General features: G+C 41.1%; 1 protein-coding gene and 1 long non-coding RNA gene across 2 annotated transcripts; both read right to left on the reverse strand.

Annotated features, from left to right (window-relative positions):
• Positions 1–657: 657 nt before the first annotated feature.
• LOC307211968 lies at positions 658–3,698 on the reverse strand. Its single transcript, XR_013836660.1, has 3 exons — positions 3,559–3,698; positions 1,935–2,045; positions 658–839 (listed from the first exon to the last, which is right to left on the reverse strand). It is a non-coding gene; the product is annotated as an uncharacterized lncRNA (long non-coding RNA).
• A 4,231-nt stretch (positions 3,699–7,929) lies between these two features.
• LOC307213172 (uncharacterized protein) lies at positions 7,930–16,089 on the reverse strand. Its single transcript, XM_079970900.1, has 3 exons — positions 15,935–16,089; positions 15,096–15,212; positions 7,930–8,130 (listed from the first exon to the last, which is right to left on the reverse strand). Exons 1-3 carry the CDS (start codon positions 15,996–15,998, stop codon positions 7,985–7,987), a joined length of 327 nt encoding a protein of 108 aa, XP_079827026.1. The 5' UTR covers positions 15,999–16,089; the 3' UTR covers positions 7,930–7,984.
• Positions 16,090–22,358: the final 6,269 nt, after the last annotated feature.

A 22,358-nucleotide genomic window follows, 5' to 3' on the forward strand; every position in this document is an offset into this window, starting at 1 on the left:
TTTGTTTATTCAGCCCACCATGTGAACGCCATATGTAATGGAGGTCTGAACCATGGGCTCCCGGCTTAGACCGTGTGCTTATATAAACTTTACCATATTTTTAACCCAAGGTTTCTTCCAGTTTTGCTTGCTGCTTTATGGGAAAATGCATGAATCAAACTTTAGAAGTTTGTAAGTAAGAACCATTTTAACTTACTAACCAATGTGCTCTGTCAAATGCTAAAGGAAAGCACTGGAACTGACTTAGAATGGGATATTTAAAATGGTCAAATTGCCTATATTCCCATGCTTTACTGCTGCATGTTTTGTGACTTCAAAAAACTCTTCCCTGGGCTCTCTCTTACTGGACAGTATTTAGTCCCACCTTTGGATTTAGGAATCCATTGAATTCTTTTTAATTAACCAAATAATTGACACATTGTGCTTAACAGAACTTGCACACCATTCTCTTGAATCCAAAGCCCCTTGTGATTGCAGTGTTTCCAGATGCTTAGCTTTAGAAACTACAGTGGCCCAGAAGCTCCCTTTTCACGCTGATTGGGTAGGTTTGGGACACTGCTGCAGAAATAGTACTGGCTGTTTTGAACTCACCTGGTGCCACTGTCTCAGACTATGACCTCACTGCATAAAGAACATTCAAAGAAAAGTTGACAAGCTAAGAGCATAAGCTTTTATTGTCTGCAAGTGAGCAGAGTCTTAAAACTTTGAATTGCAGAGATCACTTTCATCACAGCAGTTGAGTTTATAATGCATGCCATTTTCTGGATCATCAGTTGCTGTATCACAGGGGACCTCATCCTTCTTCGAACAACCAAGTATTTTTTCAAAAACTTCCTCAGCTGAGAAAAGAGACAGAAAGCAGGAAAAAGGAGGAGAGAAAAGAGTGAATGTTTGCATCACTATTGCCACCACAATGATTAACTGAATTTCACCTAAAAGATCTAAACTGCTGTCCTTTGAGCTGTGCCCCCTACTGAGAGTTCTGCAGAGCTTAGAAATAAATAGTCTGGTAATACTGATGACTGAAGGAAAGAAGAAACACAAAATTTATTACTCTTGGGGAACAAAGCTATTCTGGGTATAGGCACACACTCCTCCCCTGCTCCCTAATCTGCTCTAGCAGAAACCCGGAACAGGTTTAAGCAGTTCATATGGGAAGGAAAGGGGGGGGGGATACTTGTTATGTGATCAGACCTTGCTACCCACATGCATACTGTGGGACATTGCAGTCAAACATAATTGTGCCTGAGTGCTAGTTAGTGTATGAAGGGGTTAATACCAGAAAACTGTGTTTTCTAGAATCATTGAGGTCCCACACTGTCTTCTCCAGTGAGGGAAGAAGTCAAGCCTTCTCTTCCTTTCCACACTCTCTTCCACCATTCAATGTGTCTGAGCTTGCTCCCTACAAGCTCAGACTGCGTTTTTGAAACTAAACTTCTATGTTTTCCACCAAAGAGCATTGCACCTGACTTCTGCTTGCCACTGCATGGAACAAATAATAAATCAGTCTTTGGCATCTGTAAGTAAAGCATTTGAAAACTTCCTTAACAAGGTGTGGTGTTTTAAAAGCTAAGAGGGATAGAAATGGGTCCACTGCTTTAGTGGATTAAATGGGATATTAAAGCAGCTTTAACAGCCTATCCCCACGCTGTCCTACTGCACAAAGTGTGACATGATTTTAAACCCTGCTGGGTCTTTCTGTGTGCTAGCCCTGCTCTTTGGATCTAGGAACCCCACGTCTTCTGTTGTTGAAATGCTTCACTAGAATCTAATTTTTCCACCCTCCACATTCCTCACTTAGTGCCACATTGAATTCTATCTCCCTTTATTGTATCGCTAAGCCCCCCCCCCCCCCAAAGAAAGGGAAAGGGGAAAGGGAACATGGAGCCCAAAGAAGGTACAACCTTATAGCAAGTGTTGTTGTTGTTTTTTACCTTTATAGGCAATGAGTGCAATACACTGTCCTTCACCATCAATTTCACAGGTTTTCATTTCGCATTTTCCTCCTTCGTTCGTGGCTACGCACTGTGAACACTGGAGAGCATCTGCTCCAAAAAACAAAACCAAAGTCTCATGTGAATAAACGAGGGTAGCCTTGTAGCCATTTGGTTGGAAATCTTCATATTCTCGGCAAGAAAGTAATCCCTTAGGTCAGGGTTTCCCAAACTTGGTCCTCTGTTTGTTTTTTGACTACATTTCCCATCATCCCTGACCACAGATCCTGCTATTTAGGGATGATGCAACTTGTAGTCCAACAACAGCTGGAGACCCCCAAGTTTGGGAAACCCTGCCTTAGGTTAGTACAAGGATTGTTAACTCTTTGGGGACTATGGACATATTTATAAACAAGAAAAATTGACATGGGCAACACATTGCAACCAAGCACACATCACTATCTGGTCTACGGGTGACAAATAGGGCTCTTCTTTCAAGTCTTGCCTCCTCAAGGGGCGGAGAGGGGATATCGTAGGTACCAGGGATGTGCCTGTGGATGCATATCCACTCATGGGTGACACTTTGGCAGCCCCTAGGTTACAAAAACAACATTGACGGAATGTTCACAGACAGTGTACTTCAAAAAAAGAAGTGGAAAACTATCTTGTTTTCAGAATGCCTGATTACAGATTTTTGAATCTGTAAACTTACTTTCAGACAATGGAAAAGGGGTAATGGGCCCAGGCTCAGCTTCCTTTCCTTCTGCCCCCTTTCCTTCCTTCCTTTCTTTCTTTCTTTCTTTCTTTCTTTCTTTCTTTCTTTCTTGTATTGGTATCTTACAGTTGCTGCCCCCATAGGCACACAGGGGCAGGCATCCCTTTCTACATTACCATTCCCCAGGAAGGGACAGCACTGTCAATTCCTGAGATCACAATTTTGTTTTGCCACATGGCCTCAGAGCTGCTCTAAGCAGCTGTAAAATACTAAAGAGGGAAAGAGGCATTCCACAGAACACCTCTTCAGAATATTCAATATTGCTGCTTGAAAAGCTGGGTTGATTTTTCCTTACATAATTTGCCCCAAATGGGATTAAAAGGAGTTGGCGCAGGATGGAAATACATTGACCCATCCGTCCCCAGCTCTGAGATGATGGAGCCCATGATTTGACCACAGCTTGAGTTCATTCTGTATTTGCAAAGTATCTCTACCGAGATACCTCTACCCTGGCATTCCAATTTAAATATTAGGGAGAGTGGCATGCATAAATAAATAAATAAATAAATCTCAGCAGGCTGTAGCAGTTGGCAGGAAAGGTGCAAATGTGAAGCAGGACCACTCCATCCACTCGACTGCAACTACTGTTGTCTTTAGCTCTCCCTCTCCTTCAGTTGTCAGCTAAAAACAATCCTTCCATCAAGTGGCAGCAGATAACAGAATCAGGGTCATTTTATTGGCTTAGCTGAGATTCTATGGAGGAGGGAGAAGTTTGGTTTGGTTCATATTTCGATGTGAATCTACCTAAGTTACATTTTCCTTCTCCCTTGGACCAGTCTACCTGCCTTGAACCTATCTCCCTTGGTTGATAATACTTTCCCCAACTCTCGGAAGAAGAAGAAAACATACCTCCAGGTATAAGGCACAGGAAAGCACAGATTACCAGAAAAAGTTGGCCTGGGGTGGACATCTTGGAAGCAGAGGACACTGTGTATGTTGCAGCAGAACCCTAAGTAATAGAGGAAAAAATGCACTGGATTCCACCAGAGTAGAAAGCTTCTTCTCTGTTCCTGTTAACACCACCCTACAGATCACAGTGTACTCCGAAAGGACTTATAAAGATAAACTAGTGGGCCGTGACATTATGAACTGGCCACTCATAACAGGACACTAATGATGTGTGGGAGGAACAGAGTCTTTTAGCTCAGGGCTACAATGGGCTCTGCAAGTCTCCACTGGCACATTTGCCCCTGCAGGACAAGACGTGTAATCATACATACATACATACATACATACATACATACATATTTTTATTTGCATTCTGCCTTTCTACAGTTCAAACCATACTCAAGGCAGCTTAGGTGACGGTAAAGGTACTCCTGCCCATACGGGCCAGTCTTGACAGACTCTAGGGTTGTGCGCTCATCTCACTCTAGAGGCCGGGAGCCAGTGCCGTCCGCAGACACTTCTGGGTCACGTGGCCAGCGTGACGAAGCTGCTTCTGGCGAGCCAGAGCAGCACACGGAACGCCGTTTACCTTCCCGCTAGTAAGTGGTCCCTATTTATCTACTTGCACCCGGGGGTGCTTTCAAACTGCTAGGTTGGCAGGCGCTGGGACCGAGCAATGGGAGTGCACCCCGCCGCGGGGATTCGAACTGCCGACCATGCAATCGGCAAGTCCTAGGCGCTGAGGTTTTACCCACAGCGCCACCCGTGTCCCTTAACAGGTTACAACATCTCAAAAGTAGCCATCAAGAGAAAATGCAAAACCAAACTTAACAATAAATCACAGCAGAAGATACAAAACAACAACAACAAAACAAACCCAGCAGCAACAAGAGCAACAACTCTCTCCCCAACACCTCAGCAGCCTCAAGCACCACTCTCCCAGATCAGGTGTAAAAAGGCCAGAGCTTCATGTTGCATGCCTATTTAAAAATATGTCCCACTGAGCAGAATGAGGCTCATTGCTCTGATATTTATATATACAGGTGAAACTCAGAAAATTAGAATATCGTGGAAAAGTTCATTTTAGTAATTCAACTTAAAAGGTGAAACTAATATATGAGATAGACTCATGACATGCAAAGCGAGATATGTCAAGCCTTTATTTGTTATAATTGTGATGACCATGGCATACAGCTGATGAAAACCCCAAATTAACAATCTCAGAAAATTGGAATATTAAATGAAATCAGCAATACAAGGATTTCAAATAGAGTAATATTGGACCTCTGAGAAGTAGAAGCATGCAGATGACATGGCTCCCCAAATCAACACAGACTGTGGAAACATCACACTGGACTTCAAGTATCTGGCATTGTATTCCTCCAGACATTCTTCCTCCAGACTCTGGATCCTTGGTTTCCAAATGAGATGCAAAAGTTGCTCTCATCAGAAAAGAGATTTAAGGAGCCATGTCATCAACTGGTTATGGTCCACTGTGCTTCATTAAGTCCAGGGTCAACACAGCCATCTACCAGGAGATTTTGGAGCACTTCATGCTTCCTTGCACAGATTAGCTTTATGGGGATGCTGACTTCATTTTCCAGCAGGACTTTGGCACCTGCCCACACTGCCAAAAGTACCAAAACCTGGTTCAATGCCCAGGTTACTGTGCTTGATTGGCCAGCAAACTGGCTAGACCTGAACCCCATAGAGAATCTATGGGGCATTGCCAAGAGAAAGATGAGAGACATGAGACTGAGCAATGCAGAAGAGCTGAAGGCTGCTATTGAAGCATCCTGGTCTTCCATTAACACCTCAGCAGTTCCACAGGCTGATAGATGCAAAAGGGGCCCAAACCAAATACTGAGTACATATGCATGCTTCTACTTCTCAGAGGTCCAATATTGCTCTATTTGTAATCCCTGTTTTGCTGATTTCATTTAATATTCTAATTTTCTGAGATTGTTAATTTGGGGTTTTCATCAGCTGTACTCCATGATCATCACAATTATAACAAATAAAGGCTTGACATATCTCGCTTTGCGAGATGAGCGCCGCAACCCGAGAGTCGGCCACGACTGGACCTAATGGTCAGGGGTCCTTTTACCTTTACCTTAAGGATACATTGTGAAGGCTGTGATGCTAGTCCTGATTCTTTCTGACTGCAGATGGAAAACTGAAGTTCTTAATGCTTCCCTGATTCAACACACCTTCAAACCTGATATATCATGGAGTAGGGTTATCGGTTTGCCTTTGTAGTCCTGATTATTATATAATCCAACCTTCTTTTTATTTTTTAAATCATAGCTTCCATCAGGAGTTACTGCATCTCATACCAGACATAAGTGAAGCACCTGGATGGTCATATCTAATTCTATCTGTTGTGCATGGATGTAGGAAAATGGTTGCTTGTGCATACGTGGCCCAATGAGTGCATGGGTGAAAATCTACTGCAGTCTGACCTTTTGGTATGGTACGCTGCGCCAGGCATAATGAGCACGTGAACACCTCGTGCAATGTTGATGATTGGACTATTGTAATCTTCAAGCCTAGTCAGAGGAATGTGCCATTCTCCAGGCACCCGGCTAAGATTACTTGTTGACCTCCCCTGTCTGCGACTCCCGGCAGGAGACAGGCGGGGTCTCTATCGGCGATTCTCCTCAAACGTGAGAAGAACACACCACTCTCCCTCCTCCCTGTTTCCCCAGGAGGGGGGAAGAGACAGACAGAAATGTATTTACATGCCTTTATTTCTGTCTATGCAGCAGTACAGAGAAACACGTCCGTACTCTTCAAACAACAGCAGCAGAGAGAGTAGCTCCACCCCTGTACTTCCAGTACAGGTCAGATGACACACTGAGCCAACATCCGGTGCTCAGCACTGTGAATATGCTGTCCCTCTGCTCCCACGGTACAGCCACAACATCAACATCCTGTTTGGCTTTACAGCCAGCTGCAGCTCGCCGGAGCATTGCTCCTTTTTCTTAACATCCTCCCCCAAAAGAATCAATGCGTGTTGCGAGCAAAGCTTGATCCAAAGAGGAAAACAAACAGTTGTTATACATATAACACTCCCCTGTTGTTTCAGTTCCACCCTTGGAACTCCCCGCCACTGGTTTCCCCAGTGTACCTCTTTGGTTGTCTGGCTTCCAAGGAATGAGTGCTTCTGCATTACCTTGGCTAGCAACTCTCTGTTGTGCCTTTGTCTCTGACTTAGACACAGTTTCAACCTGTCGTTGGTTGTGTGCAACAGCAATACATGCAACAGCTAAGTTGGCAAACTCTTTTGAATACCTCTTGAATACCTTTGTGACTCTCTCAGACCTACGTATGAGGTGCTGATCCTCTCTGCTCACTGGTTCAGTTTCAGGACTCTTTGGAGAAACAGTACCAACAGTGAACAATGGTTCATCCTCCACCTGTGATGGTCTAGCCATTGTGTGAGATTTTCTCTCAATGACTGTGACAACTGAGCTCCCTGAGCTATCCCTGTCTTCATCAGTACCACTGTAATCAATAAAATCATCATCATCATCTGAATTGTCCTCTGTGGGAAATGTGTGAACAGTTGCTCTCTCCTGTTCAGGAGCGCACTCTAGAAATTTTGTGAGAATCACCTGACCAGATTCAGACAAAATTACTCTGTAGAGACCTTTTTCATATCCCACAAAAATGCCTCTGGCATTCTTTACTCCCCCCGGAGCCTCTGTCCTCACATGAGACCCAAAAACCTTGAAATGGGCGACAGAAGGTTTTCTATGGAACAGCTTCTCAAAAGGAGAACTTCCCAACTCTTTTGAAAACTTTCTCAACCACGTATAACAATACGACATTAACGACTCCGCCCAGTACTCATGTGGCAGATGTGAACTAAGCAATTGCGCTTCCATCCCCTTTTGCAATTCTCTGTTCACCCGTACACAGACACCCCTGTTCCACGCTTCCGCTGAAACAGCAACTCGGTGCCTTATCCCTTTCTTCTGCAGGAAGTCCTGAAAATCCTGTAAAAGAAATATTGACGTAGTATAGCATGACAAGCTACGTGGAAGTAGTGTGATGGTATGATGCCCTCATATGGTAGTTCCCTATTCGATGGCGGATACAATGTTATGTTCTTTATATGGTTGTTTTTTTCTGGTATGGCTTATGGAAGTGTGTTCAATAAATATGGGGTTCTGGTGACCCAGAATCATCAGACGCCTTCAACACATCCTGGCGTGAGACTGATCATTACTGATGACGAGCGGGTTCTCGTCACATGGATAGAATTGAAAGTTCCAACCAACAAATGTGAGGAAAGAAAGTATGAAAAGAGAAAACCCAAAGTGAAACACAGCAAAAGCTTTATTTGTGTGTGGAGGGCCTAGAGGCTGCTTTAAGTGCTGTCTCATGGGTAGTGCTCATTGCAGAAATGTTTATCCGTGCAGCAGATGAGATCATAGCGGTAAGAATTCTCATTATCAACATGGATGAGGCCACATGTCACATCTGTCTTCTTCCGGCAACCAAGTATTCTCTCAAAAACCTTTCCCCCTGAAATGAAGAGTGAAGAAGAGGAAGGGGGGGTGAGGAGATTAAACATTTGCATTTTCTCCAGTAATCAACTTGATTTCACATGAAATGCTCAACCCCATTTGAAATCACTAGTTGCCCCTGAAATCAGTCAAACATATTCCCATTTTATAGATAGGACAATGGAAATAAAATCCACTGCTGATCAAAAATTATAATCCAGATCTCTGGAGCTTAAGGTCAACATAAATTTACTCTGGAATCCAAATTTTGGGCACAGGCTTTCAACAAAATATATAAAATATTAAATGCCCCTTTCGAGCCTCCCTACACCCTGCCCCTTTTGAAGATGTGGAAGAATCCTCCTTTGTCTTTTATATTTGTTAGTGATTTATATTTTATTCTTGGCTTCTTCCCTCTCCAAATCAATCTTGAAATATCTCTTTGCCATTCTTTGAAGCATTGTTGATTATGGAATTGACTGGAATAAAAATAACATTTTTGGTAATACTTTCATTTTGATAACTGATATTCTTCCTATCAATGAAATATTCATTCTTCCCCAAATTTCTAAATTCCTTTTTATCTCCTTCCGTGTTTTTTCATAATTGTCTTTAACTATATTTATATTTTTGGCTGTTAGCCAAGGTTCCTTTCTTCCATCAGCATCAGGGTCTCTTATTTAAGAACCTTAATTGCAATCTCAAATTCAAGTCAAGTTCACTTCTTAATTCTACTTCAGGTCAAGTTCAAATTCAAGATTTGAAAAAGTCAAAAATTCAGATTGGTATTAAAAACACTTGTATAATCCTACTTCCTTCTCAAACATTAGCTGGCTCTAACTCCATCAAAGTAATCCACAAACTTTCCACTTGCATTGTCTCTCATGCTCGCAAGCAGCCACAGACAGGGGTAGATGTCCTTTTAATACTCCCCGCTGTAACTGAATTATTCAACCTAATTAAATTGGTAACTCCTCACCTTGTTTGTTTGTTTTTTTAAATAATTTTTATTAGTTTTCCAATTTTAAAACAAAACAACCACAACAACATAAAAACATTGACAAATACAAACAAACACACAAATATAAGTTCTTAACCTCATTTTCATAAGCCTCCTTTCTCGGGCTTCCCCATACCTCACCCTTTTTACATCCTTGTTTTACAATTTTTCAGCAACCATTTTAGTCAATTAAATTTAAATTTGTTATCTTTCTCAATTTCACCTTAAATCATCAAACATTTTCGGCTGTAATTCTGCATCTTCCTTCCCCTTGACATTTTAACACTCATCAATATTGTAACAGTTCTTAAGATAAGCTTTGAATTTCTTCCAGTCTTCCTCCACCGTCTCTTTCTCTTGGTCGCGGATTCTGCCAGTCATTTCTGCCAATCCCATAAAGTCAATCACTTTCGTCTGCCATTCTTCCAGTGTGGGGAGTTCTTGTGTCTTCCAATACTTTGCTAGAAGGATCCTTGCTGCTGTAGTGGTGTACATAAAAAAAGTCCTATCCTTCCTTGGCACCAATTGGCCGACCATGCCCAAGAGAAATGCCTCTGGTTTCTTATGAAAAGTACATTTAAGTACTTTCTTAATTTCATTATAGATCATTTCCCAAAAGGCTTTAATCTTTGGGCAGGTCCACCAAAGGTGAAAGAAGGTACCTTCAGTCTCATTACATTTCCAACATTTATTATTGGGCAGATGATAAATCTTCGCAAGTTTGACTGGGGTCATGTACCACCTGTAAATCATTTTCATAATATTTTCTCTTAGGGCATTACATGCCGTGAATTTAATACCGGTGGTCCATAACTGTTCCCAGTCAACAAACATAATGTCATGACCAATGTCCTGTGCCCATTTAATCATGGCTGATTTAACTGTCTCATCTATTGTATTCCACTTCAGCAACAAATTGTACATTCTTGATACATTCTTAGTATTGGGTTCTAACAGTTCTGTTTCCAATTTCGATTTCTCCAGCTGGAAGCCAATTTTCCTGTCTTGTTTAAAAGTTTCCATTATTTGGTAATAATGAAGCCAATCTCGCACCTTGGGCTTTAATTTCTCAAAACTCTGTAGTTTAAATTCACCACTTTCTTGTTCTAAGATTTCAGAATATTTCGGCCATTTGGATTCCATGTTAAGTTTCTTCACCTCCTTAGCCTCCATAGGTGATAACCACCTAGGAGTTTTATTTTCCAACAAATCCTTGTACCGAATCCAAACATTATATAATGCTTTCCTAACAATATGGTTTTTGAAACCCTTGTGAACTTTAAGCTTGTCATACCATAAATATGCATGCCAACCAAACCTGTTATCAAATCCTTCCAGATCCAGAGTATCTGCATTCTCAAGAAGTAGCCAATCTTTCAACCAGCAGAAAGCTGCCGATTCATAGTACAGTCTCAAATCCAGCAGGGCAAACCCCCCTCTTTCTTTTACATCAGTAAGTATCTTAAATTTTATTCTGGGCTTTTTGCCCTGCCAGATAAATTTAGATATATCTTTCTGCCACTTCTTGAAACAATCTAGTTTGTCCACAATTTGTAATGTCTGAAACAAAAATAACATTCTAGGCAATACATTCATTTTGATCGCTGCAATTCGGCCTAACAAGGAAAGCTTCAAATTCGACCATATTTCTAGATCTTTCTTTACTTCTGTCCAATATTTATCATAACTGTCTTTAAATAAATTCACATTTTTAGATGTCATGTTAATCCCCAAGTATTTTACTTTCTTTACCACCACTAACCCAGTTTCATTTTGGAATCTCTCTCTTTCAACATTTGTTAAGTTTTTTTCCAGAACTTTAGTTTTTAGTTTGTTCAACTTAAATCCTGCCACCTGACCAAAAAATTGAATTAACTCTAAAACTCTTTTTGTACTAGTGTCTGGCTCTTGTAAAGTCAATTCTAGGTCATCTGCAAATGCCTTCAATTTATAGTGTTTAGTTCCGACCTGAACTCCTTTTACCAGCTGGTCCCCCCTGATCATGTTCAACAAAACCTCCAGGACTGATATAAAAAGTAATGGGGATATCGGGCACCCCTGCCGTGTCCCTTTTTCTATGGAAAGTTCGTCAGTAACCACATTGTTTACTATTAACTTAGCCTTTTGTTCAGAATATATTGCACTTATACCATTTTCAAACCTTTGACCTACCCCCATCCCATGGAGATTCTTCTTCATAAACTTCCAAGAGATATTATCAAAGGCTTTCTCCGCATCCACAAAAATCATGACTGCCTTCGTGTTAATATTTACAGTTAGCAGTTCCATAATATCAATTATGTTCCTTACATTATCTGATAAGTGTCTTCCTGGGAGAAAGCCTGCCTGGTCCTTATGAATCTCCTCCATTAAAACCCTCTTCAGTCTTTTTGCTAAAATGTCGGCAAATATTTTGTAATCCACATTAAGTAGTGATATAGGGCGGTAGTTCTTGATCTGGTTTTTTTCAGTTTCAGTCTTTGGTATAAGTGTGATGAAAGCTTCTTTCCACGATTCAGGTGCCTTTTTCCCCTCTAATATTTCATTACAAACCTCCTTAAGCGGCTGTACTAACCATTCTTTCAATGCTTTATAATATCTGGAGGTTAGTCCATCTGGTCCTGGAGATTTCCCTAGTTGCATATTTTGAATGGCACCCTCCACTTCTTGATCTGTTATTTTCTCATTTAAGATCAACATACTTTGTTGCGAAATTTTTTGTAATCCATATTTCTTAAGAAAATCTTCCATATCTCCTTCATTTTCCGGCCCTTGTGCATATAATCTCCTGAAATAACTCTGAAAACAATTACTAATCTCATTTGGTTTAAAAATGTTCTTTCCATCCACCTCCAGGCTTGTGACTGTATTTAGTTTCTGTCTCTTCTTCAATTGCCATGCTAGAAGTTTCCCACATTTATCCGCTGATTCAAATGTCCTCTGTCTCATTTGCTTAATTTTCCATTCTATCTCCTGGTTCATCAATTCCATATATTGCATTTGATAGAATTTAATTTCTCTCAGGATTTCATGAGACTTTGGTTTAGACCTCAACTTCTTTTCTCCTTCTTTTATTTTTTCCAGAATTTTGTCCTTCCTTTCATTTTGTTTCTTTCTCTTTAAAGAGTTCTGTTGTATCAGAAAACCTCGCATCACGGCTTTACTTGCGTCCCAAATCACTCTTTTCTCCACCTCTGTCCTCAGATTTATCTCAAAGTAGTCCTTCAAAGTTTTTTGGGCCTTTTTGTAAATCTCCACCCATCTGAAAGATCCAGCTGTTGTTAGTTTCATTTCCATCTTCACTGCGTTATGGTCGGAGCATGTCTTTGGGCAGATTTCCACCTTTTTATCCATGGAGCCATTCCACTAGTAATCCATATTTGGTCTATTCTTGTCCATGTCATTTGTGCCTCTGAAAAGAATGTTCCCTCTCTCTCAAGAGGGTTTCTTGTTCTCCAGATATCAATTAAGTCCATATTTTCAGTCATTTCAAAGAAGGTCTTAGGTAGTCTCCCATCTTTAGAGACCACCTGTCTTTGTGCTTTATCCATGTTTGTAGAGACGACGCCATTCATATCTCCTAGTAAAATCACCTTATAATCCAAATAATCCGTTAATGTCTCATGCAATTTCTTGTAAAATTCTGCCTTCCCTTCATTTGGTGCATAGATGCCAACTATCAAAAATTTTTCTCCTTGGATTTGTATCTCAATTGCCAAAGTTCTTCCATGTTCATCTTTAAAAATCAATTTTGGGGCCATTTTTTCCTTTGCATAAATCACCACTCCTCTTTTCTTGACTTTATCTGATGAAATAAATTCCTGTCCTAATCTTTTATTTATAAGTAGTCTTCTGTGAGCCCTTGTTATGTGGGTTTCTTGTATACATATCAAATCCAATTGTTCTTTTTTCAAAATATGAAAAACCTCACGCCTTTTTCTGGGAAGGTTGAGCCCATTACAATTCCAGGTTAAAAATTGCAGAGACATTTTTAGTTAGTTGCCTCCCGCTGCTCCCTGCAGCTGTTCTTCTTCCAAAGGTGATTTCAGTCCGAATGTCAAGTTTCCAAGGTCTGCCTCAGAGGTCGAATCAGAGGCTCCTTTCACAAGGTCCTCCTCGTATCTGTCTAGGAATTGTTCTTTATCTTGCACTGTTTTTATTTTGACTTTTTTTCCTTTGAAATTAAAAGACAAACCTTGTGGAAATTCCCACCTGAAAGGTATGTTATTCTGCTTCAGCAGGTCAACCAGATTCTTAAAATATTTTCTTGCCTCCAAAATGTATTTTGGGATGTCCTTGTAAATTTGAACAGTAGCATTTCCGATCTGAAGGGTTCTCTGGTAATTTAATTTAAAATTTTATCTCTTTCCTCTTTGGATCTCAAAGTTATCAGACAGTCCCTTGGGATCTTCCTGCCTTGCCTTCTGCCCAGTCTGAAGGCGGTTGTTATCTTAAAGTCGTCTCCCTCTGGATTTACCTGCCAAAATTCTGATAACTCTTTTGTGAGAAAGTCCACTAGGTTGTCCCCTTCACTTTCAGGGACCAACCTAAATCTCAAATTCCTCTCTTTCCTCTGCATCTCCCATAGAGACAAGGCCGCCTCATGTTGGTCCAACTTCCTGCAGACTGGTGTTAGTCTTTCCTGTGTGTTTTCAGCAGTGGCTTTAGCCTCTTCTGCAATTTTTCGAATTGTAGCGTTTTCTTGAACCAATTTATTTATGGTCTCTGTGTTAGATGTAATACTTTTTGTGTTCAAGTCCAATTTTGTTGTAAGTTCTGTCAATTGTTTGGTATTCTCTGTACTCTGCTTGGTCAGATTTTCTAAAGATTCATTTATTTTAAGTAATGCTTGAGTCACTGATTCCATGAATACGTTTGTTCCTTTCTCCTGTCCGGCTAAACCTGATATTGAGCCTCTTTTCTTTTGTGCAGCTTTAGCCTTAGATCTTGTTGTTATGTCTTCTGCGGAACCACTCATGTCCCAAGGTCGTTCCCACAGGAACAGCTCTTAAATGGAAAAATCCAGTGACTTGTTTTTATTTGACAGTCTATGTTACAAACTGTAGCCTTTCAACCCTCTAGAGGGAGCAGTGCATTGTATCCAATAAGTAGGAGAAACAAAGAAACCAAAAGCCCTCTTGGAGAAAGAGCACAACAATATTTATTTCTATAAAGTTCCAAAGGTTGTATCTGTAAAGTCCCAAAAATTGTATCTATAAGCTCTCCACTTTACAGCAGGTTCTGTCAGACAGTTCCTGTCAAAGCGCTTCACCCAGGCAGTCCGTTCCCAGAGTCAGAGACAGCAGGAATTAATCACTTAAATTTCCTCTCACGCAGGTTAAGCCAAATTTCCTTTTCTTCCCCCCCTGCTCCTGCTTGCTGGAGGGGTAGTTAAAGTTCAATGCCAAAGTTAGGTAATTCAAAAGTTCAAAGTTATTTTTCCTTCAATTACAGCTCTCCAGTTCCGTTGCTTTAAAAGTCATGCAAACCGGGGGAGGCAGACTTCCTTTATTTACCCCCCGTTTTCGGCCAAATTTCAGACTTTTTTTATGATCCCAGTAGGTTTCCCAATCCTACTTACGGGTATTTCAATTTCAGTCCAAATTTCAGGAAGGAATCGGCGCTCTCCGCTTATGGCGACGCGGCTTCACTTCACGGGCTGGGTAGCGACTCTCAGCACCGCACAATCCCCCGATGCTCTTCCGGAGCCTTTAAAAAGGCATGTCTTTGGGCAGGAGCTATCAAATCCCTGTCCTTCCATTGCGTGGCTACTCAGAAGCTGGGATGTAAATATTCAATATTCCTTCCAGGGTTCTCCAGCCAATGTTGGGAGCTTTGCAAACTCCTAACACAATACTTCTACAGAATATCCCACTTCCTTGAAACATTAAACCCAATGAAGATGTGGCTTAAAGAGAAAATGAGGTGTTTGGGTGAGGAGCAAAAAATCTAAAGAATATATGAGTTTGGGATAGGTTTCTTACCTCTATAAATTATGAGGGCCACACAAGTTCCTTCTGGGCTAATCTTGCAGTGCTTTGGTCTACAGGGAGCTCCTGGTATAACTGATTTGCAGTGACTACAATAACGAACAGTTGCTCCTAAAAAGACAAGTATTGACTATTACAAGAACACCAAGCCAACATTGCACCAGGGTCAACAATGTATTCTTCACAGCCATTTGGTTTGCAGATCTTCATATGCTCAATGACAAAAAAAACAAACAACAAAACAAACCCTCATGTTACTAGCAACAGAGATTTAATGCATGGGATATGTTGTATGGACAGCCTCTTCAAGATAATATTGTCTTGTCTTTAGAACATCTAGCACATGATAATGGAACGAGGAATCTAAGTCCAGGAGGCATTTGGGGCGAGTTGAAAGTGGAACAGAGAAAGAAACAAGGAGAAACAATAAGTTAGGGTACAGTGAGTGGGTACACCACCACCACAACAACAACATTTATATGCCACTCTGGACAGCTCTTCCAAAAAGCTCACAGGGGCATACATGGTTTCCCTACTCCCCAATTAATCCCCGCAACCACCCTTGAGATAGGTTAGACTGAGGGCCCAAGGTGAACCAGTGAGCTTCATGGCCAAGTAGGGATTTGAACCCTGATCTCCCAGGTCCATGTCTGACACTCTAACCACTACACCACACTAGCTATGGAGAACCGGGGATGCTGAAGATGCTATCCATCTCTAGCCAGCAATAGTCCTAGGACACTCTTGTGAATGCCTGAGGAGGGCATTATGTGAAATGCTTCATACCACATTGGTGACATAAAACTATTTCTAACAGCCTTAGAAGAACTTACCTGCAGATGGAAGAGAAAGGATAACACAGAATGCAAGGAACAGGATCTGAAACACTGTGGACATCTTCCTATCTGGAGGCTTCTGTGTGCCACAGCACAGCTGAAAGTTATGGAAGAAGGAAGACTACTCTCTGTTCATTCCAACAGGATGGGCAAGTTGTTCCCATTTATAGCTTGTATGCAGAAGTACCCAGAAGATGATTCTGTCTTTGAAGAAGCAAATGTAGGTGGAGATTTCTGGGCCATGAAATCACACGTTGACCCCTCATAGGCAGGACAAGAAAGACTGCAGTGAGATATCTATGTGGATGGGGCAGGGAGATGATCAGGTGTAAAAAGGCCAGAGCTTCGTGGGATACTCAATAATCATCAATATTATTACTTCTTGCACAACAATAAATGAATGGTGGTTTTAATGTTTCTATTTTAATATAATAAATCTGTAGAAATGACCTGATTAAAACCAAAAACAAAGCCACAATTACATTGCTAACTATTGCATGCCTATTTAAAAATATGTCCCACTGAGCAGAATGAGGCTCACCACTCTGATATTTATATATATTTCCACAACAATTTGTGATTTTAAGGGTATACAAAAACAATACTGTCTGGAACCATGGTTGCAGACCGTAACCATCATGGCTAGTAGCCATGGATAGTTTTATCTTCCATCCAAATGTCCAATCCTCATTTCAACCCATCCTGGTTAGTTACCATCAATACTTTCTGTGGGAGAAAGTTCCCCCTTATGCATGTCATTGAGGCAGTGCTGCTATTAATTTTCAAGGGATAAAAGCATCGCCCCTGAAAAACCAGCATGGAGAAAAACAGCCCCTGCCCACCAATGACCCTTTGGACAACAGGGCCCTTGCTGGTGGGTCATGGCGGTGGGTGGCTCTTTGCACACCTGTCAGTCGCCTCAGCAACATTACTCATGATGGCTGTTTTTGAGGGCTGCAAGTTCCTTGCCCTGTATGCAAGTCTAGTCTATATGTTTCTTCCAGAGTTCTAAATTTCAAGAGTAAAGAATGATCCTCACTGCTGAACCTGGGCAAAGTCAGCATTCGCTGCATAGTGATTGGGGAAGGAGGTACAGAAGTGGCCCCATATTGGCTGTCTGCTCATGATGCTCTTGTCCTTCTGCCATTTCATACTCCCACTCCCACCCTCATTATGGTCCTGTCAATTACCAGTGTACTCTTTTGTGATTCAGCAGCATGTTCCCTTCATGAAGGCAGGTTGTTCTCCAGGATACTTGTGGGGGAGGGTTTTTTAAAAACATAAAGCCCACCTTCTTAAACTGCTAGTAGATCTGGGACAGGGAGTTCCCTTAAACACTACTGGACTCATTGATCTTTCAAAGCTTGTTGGGGGAGTCAGGGGTGTACTGTACTTTCCAGGCACATTTTCAAAGGTTTGGGGCAGGGATAAGCAGGAAGTGGTTGGAACAACAGATCTGATGGTTGGATCACCTAGTCCCCACTTTGGGAATCAGAGTATCCACACTGAATCAGAAGGTTTGAGTTGGCAATTTAGGAGCAGTAACATATGAAAATGCTTTGATTTTTTGCCAGGCCGTATTATTTGAAATGAAAAGTTTGTTTTTGCAATAAATCCTACTTTTTAATCATGACAGTATGCTTTTATAAACATACTAACAAATCTATAAAAAAACCCCATAAAATATATTCCAAAAATTACTAACACATTTTTTCCAATTGCTTTATTGTTCGTAATTGCATCTGTACAACAGAAAAAAATTGTATTCATTGTTATCAGTAAATCAATATAATCAAAAATCACAAAACGTACAAATATTCTAACAATAAATGTTCTTAATAGTTGTTGTTGTTTGCTGGTTGACAGCAACTATTTTTAAAATATCTCTTGAAGGGTTCCCAGTTTGAAATGAACTGCTGCTTAAGCTTATCTTCAATTTTTCAGAAAGGTTAGCTAGGTCAGCGTATTCTACAAGCCACAATACCAATTCGGATCTAGTGGGGATTTTGTCGCTTTTCTACTGTGTGGCTATAAGTACCCTCGCAGCAACGGTGGCATATAAAAAAAACTTTTCTTACATTTCTAGGAATGTCTGGGCCTGTGATACTGAGTAGGAATGATTCTGAATTTTAAAGGAAGGTTACATTTAGCATTTTTTAAAGCTCAAGATAGATATCATTGCAAAAGTCTTTGATCTTTTTACATACCCACCACATATGAAACATAGAGCTGCCTGGTTCGCCACATCTCCAGCATGTATTTGGGATGCTTTTGTACATTTTGGAAAGCTTATAAGGGGTCAAGAACATCTTTTGGAAGTTCTCCCTTAAGGTAACATGCCGTAAATCTCCAATTTACTTTCTATAGATTTTCCCATTGACACATCTCTATATTGTGACCAAAGTCTTGGGTCCATTTAGCTGATTTAACCTCCTCCTCCTTGACTTCCCAGTCAAAGAGGAGTTGATATGTTTTGGAAAGAGTTTTGGTTTGTCTGTTTCAAATCTTGAGATCTCTGTCACGAATCCTTTTTTCTTGTCAGTTTTAAATTTTTCAAGTACCGGTAGTTTATAATACTAAAACCAGTCAGATACCTGTTCTCTCACTTCTTCAAAGCTCTTTAGTTTTAATTGATTCCCTTCTTCTTTTAATACTGTTTGGTATACAGGCCAATTTCCATTTTTATTTTTCCTTCTTACCACAATTGCCTCGGGTGGTGAAATCCACGATGGCACTTTGGGTTTGAGGAGGTCTTTATATTTTCCCCAGAAGGTATATAGAGATTTTCTAATGATTTGGTTCAAAAAGTTTTTGTGCACTTTGACTTTCCCATATCCCAGGTACGCATGGCAACCGTACCTGTTTTAATACCCTTCTAGATCTAACAGGTCTGGGTTTTTAAGTGAGCATCATTCTTTTGACCTGGTGAGACAGGCCACTGCATCTTCAGTCCGGCAGGGAAAAGCCTCCTCTATCCTTGATGTCGATTAGGATTTGATGTTTAATTCTAGGTCTTTTCCCCTGCCAAATAAATTTAGAAATAAATATTTGCCACGCCTTGAGGTGGTCTGTTCCACCTAGTATTGAAATTGATTGAAATAGGAAGAGTAGTTTAGGGAACACGTTCATTTTTACTAACAAATATATTCTATTTCCCAGAAGCTTTTAAAGGGTACTATTATATCTGTCTTTAAGCTTTTTAAAGACTACAGATATCAGAAAGAATTTTCTGATAGACTGTCTTTTCTTTCTACTTTGCCTTATGTATTTCTCCAAATAATGTGAAATAATGTGATCTTTTTTATGCCTGTTGTCTTTGTCCATGGAGTTTTCTTGGCAGTGATACTGGAGTGGCTTGCCGGTTCCTGCTCCAGGTGGATCACGTTTAGTCAAAACTCTCCACTATGACCTGTCCATCTTGGGTGGCCCTGCACAGCATAGCTCATAGCTTCTCTGAGTTATTCAAGCCCCTTTGCCATGGGAAGGCAGTGATCCATGAAGGGACATCACCTTGCCAACAAAGGTCCATATAGTTAAAGCTACTGGTTTTCCCAGTAGTGATGTATGGAAATGAGAGCTGGACCATAAAGAAGGCTGATCACCAAAGAATTGATGCTTTTGAATTATGGTGTTGGAGGAGACTCTTGAGAGTCCCATGGACTGCAAGAAAATCAAACCTCTCCATTCTTAAGGAAATCAGCCCTGAGTGCTCACTGGAAGGACAGATTGTGAAGCTGAGGCTCCAATACTTTGACCACCTCATGAGAAGAGAAGACTCCCTGGAAAAAACCCTGATGTTGGGAAAGATGGAGGGCACAAGGAGAAGGGGACGACAGAGGACGAGATAGTTGGACAGTGTTCTCGAAGCTACCTGCATGAGTTTGACCAAACTGCGGGAGGCAGTGGAAGACAGGAGTACCTGGCATGCTCTGGTCCTTGGGGTCATGAAGAGTTGGACACAGCTAAATGACTAAACAACAACAACAACAAATGTGATCTTGTGCTTTATTATTCCAGTGTAAAACAAATAAATTCCATTTTCTAATAAACACCATCTTTTCGTATGCCGTCTCTGACTCTTAACAAAGTAAGTTCATTTCATCATGTTAGCTAGCCATTTCCCAAACTTTACTGATTGAGTTGCAAACCAATAGGTAGTGGTATGTGTTTTCTTTTCTGACAAAGCACAATTTTCGCTGTGGTTGACAAATAGACTGTCATTTCCAGACCCTGCATTTAGACATGGCGGTTATTGCATTTGTTTTTTCTTGTTATAATGCTAGTGCTTCTGCCCCAGTTTCTAATGTTCTTCATTACCTGTTGTGTTATGAAACTTTGACTTTGTGATTGCTTTTATTCTCCCATCCCCATAACATAAAAATGCTAAGAAAGAGATGTGTGCTGGGATGCCACCCCAAATTTCATCACTTTACTCATTTGATTTTCTAGATTAATGGAGTACAAATGCTTCCTTCTCCCCCTAGAAGCAATTAACATAGAGGTAAGCACTTCCATTAGATTGTGACTGATTAAGTGGTGCAACAGGATTTAAAATGTGTGATATAGACATCATTTTGATGTCAGTCAGGGCTTAGATTTTCCTGGTCCTTTTTGGAAACACAGGTGGTCGTTGGAGCACAGAGTGGATTATTCAACTACAGTGGTACCTCAGGTTACATACGCTTCAGGTTACATACGCTTCAGGTTACAGACTTCGCTAACCTAGAAATAGTGCTTCAGGTTAAGAACTTTGCTTCAGGATGAGAACAGAAATCGTGCTCCGGTGGCGCAGCAGCAGGAGGAGGCCTCATTAGCTAAAGTGGTGCTTCAGGTTAAGAACAGTTTCTGGTTAAGTACAGACCTCCAGAACAAATTAAGTACTTAACCTGAGGTACCACTGTACAGCATATTGTGTTGGTCTCCCGTCAGTCCAATCAGTTTGCTAAGGAAGAGCTTCTTTTACAGACTTTTACTTATTCTTAACATACAGAGATATAAACCGGAAGCCACATCAAGTGGTACTAAACCAGATCAGGCAAGTATCAGATGGGAGACTTTGTAGGACCTCAACACATGTCTGCTTACCCCATTCCTGGGTGGTTACAGCCCCTCATGTTTGGCTGCCATCCATGCTGGCCAGGGCATGTGTGTCCAGCTGACGGTTTGGGGGATTTCCCCAACTGGCTCGGCTGCAGAGCAGGTTTGCCCGCCAAAAAGCTACATTTAAACAGGCCAATCAGAGGCCTCCCCATTAGGCAGTGCCTTGCTGGCTGATTGGGGTTGGTTGCTTGTCTGCTTGGTCAACCAGCAATGCATAAAAACTGGCTACGCTTGACTCCCTCAGATTCATCGGGAAAAGAGCAAACCCTCCCTTCATCCCTTATCATTAAGTGTTTATTACATTCTTTTTTCTAAAAAAAATTATTAAATTTTTCCATAAAATCTCCAATCATACAAATTTTCACATTCTAGGTCATGGAATCATAGAATTGTAGTGTTGGAAGAGACAAAAAGGCTCATCTACTCCAACCCCTTGAAATGCAGGAATCTTAGCTAAAGCATCCATGACAGATGGCCAACCAGCACCTGCTTAAAAACCTCCAAGGAAGGAGAGTCCACAATCTCCCAAGGAAGCCCGTTCCACTGTTGAACACTGTCAATTCTTTATCGTGTATTCTAAAATGTGTTTTGCTTTCTAGGTTGTAGGTTTAACCATCTTTTATTCCCTAGGTTTTCTTTTATTTAACCATGTCTTTATTCCTTGGATTTCCTGGCCTTGCTGTGGTTGCCAACGGTTGCCATATTTGGAGCTGGGAAGGAATTTGTCTGCAGACAAATTGGCCCATCTAGAGGTTTTGCCTTCACCATAGCAAAACATCACACTTTTTGGCAGTTAAAGCATTGAGTGGAATTCTAGTCTTCAAATATTCAGGTGAAGTGGTGCATTATCCTGTCCTCAACCAGCAGCATATTCAGGGTACCCCGTTAGAGGGTCTCATTGGAGGTCTCTGTCCAGAAGCCAAGTGTGGGGCAGATGGGCCATAGAGCCTCCAGCAGCTGCCTTAGGAAAGCCGCCTCAGTGGATCAATGTCTTAGGGAGGCCACAATTATTTTCACAACCCTGAAAAAGTGTCATCTCTCCAGCAGAAGGCTGGAACAATAATACACCTAATGCCTGAGCCAAAATTCCACCTACATGAGTTAAGTGGTGGCCATTTTCTAATCCAGTACATTTTTTGCTTGAGTTTATTTTATCACACCTTACATGGCCCAGGGAGAGAGGGGAAAATAGTGGAAGTGAACAGCTGGCTTCACAAATGGTGTAAACAGGAACGGTTTGGATTCTTAGATCACGGACTGCAGTTTCTTGAAGATGGACTTCTGGCAAGCGATGGGCTGCACCTCACAATGGTTGGGAGGA

The sequence above is a fragment of the Podarcis cretensis genome, assembly GCF_951804945.1.
Source record: "Podarcis cretensis genome assembly, chromosome: 3".
Lineage (NCBI taxonomy): Eukaryota > Metazoa > Chordata > Lepidosauria > Squamata > Lacertidae > Podarcis > Podarcis cretensis.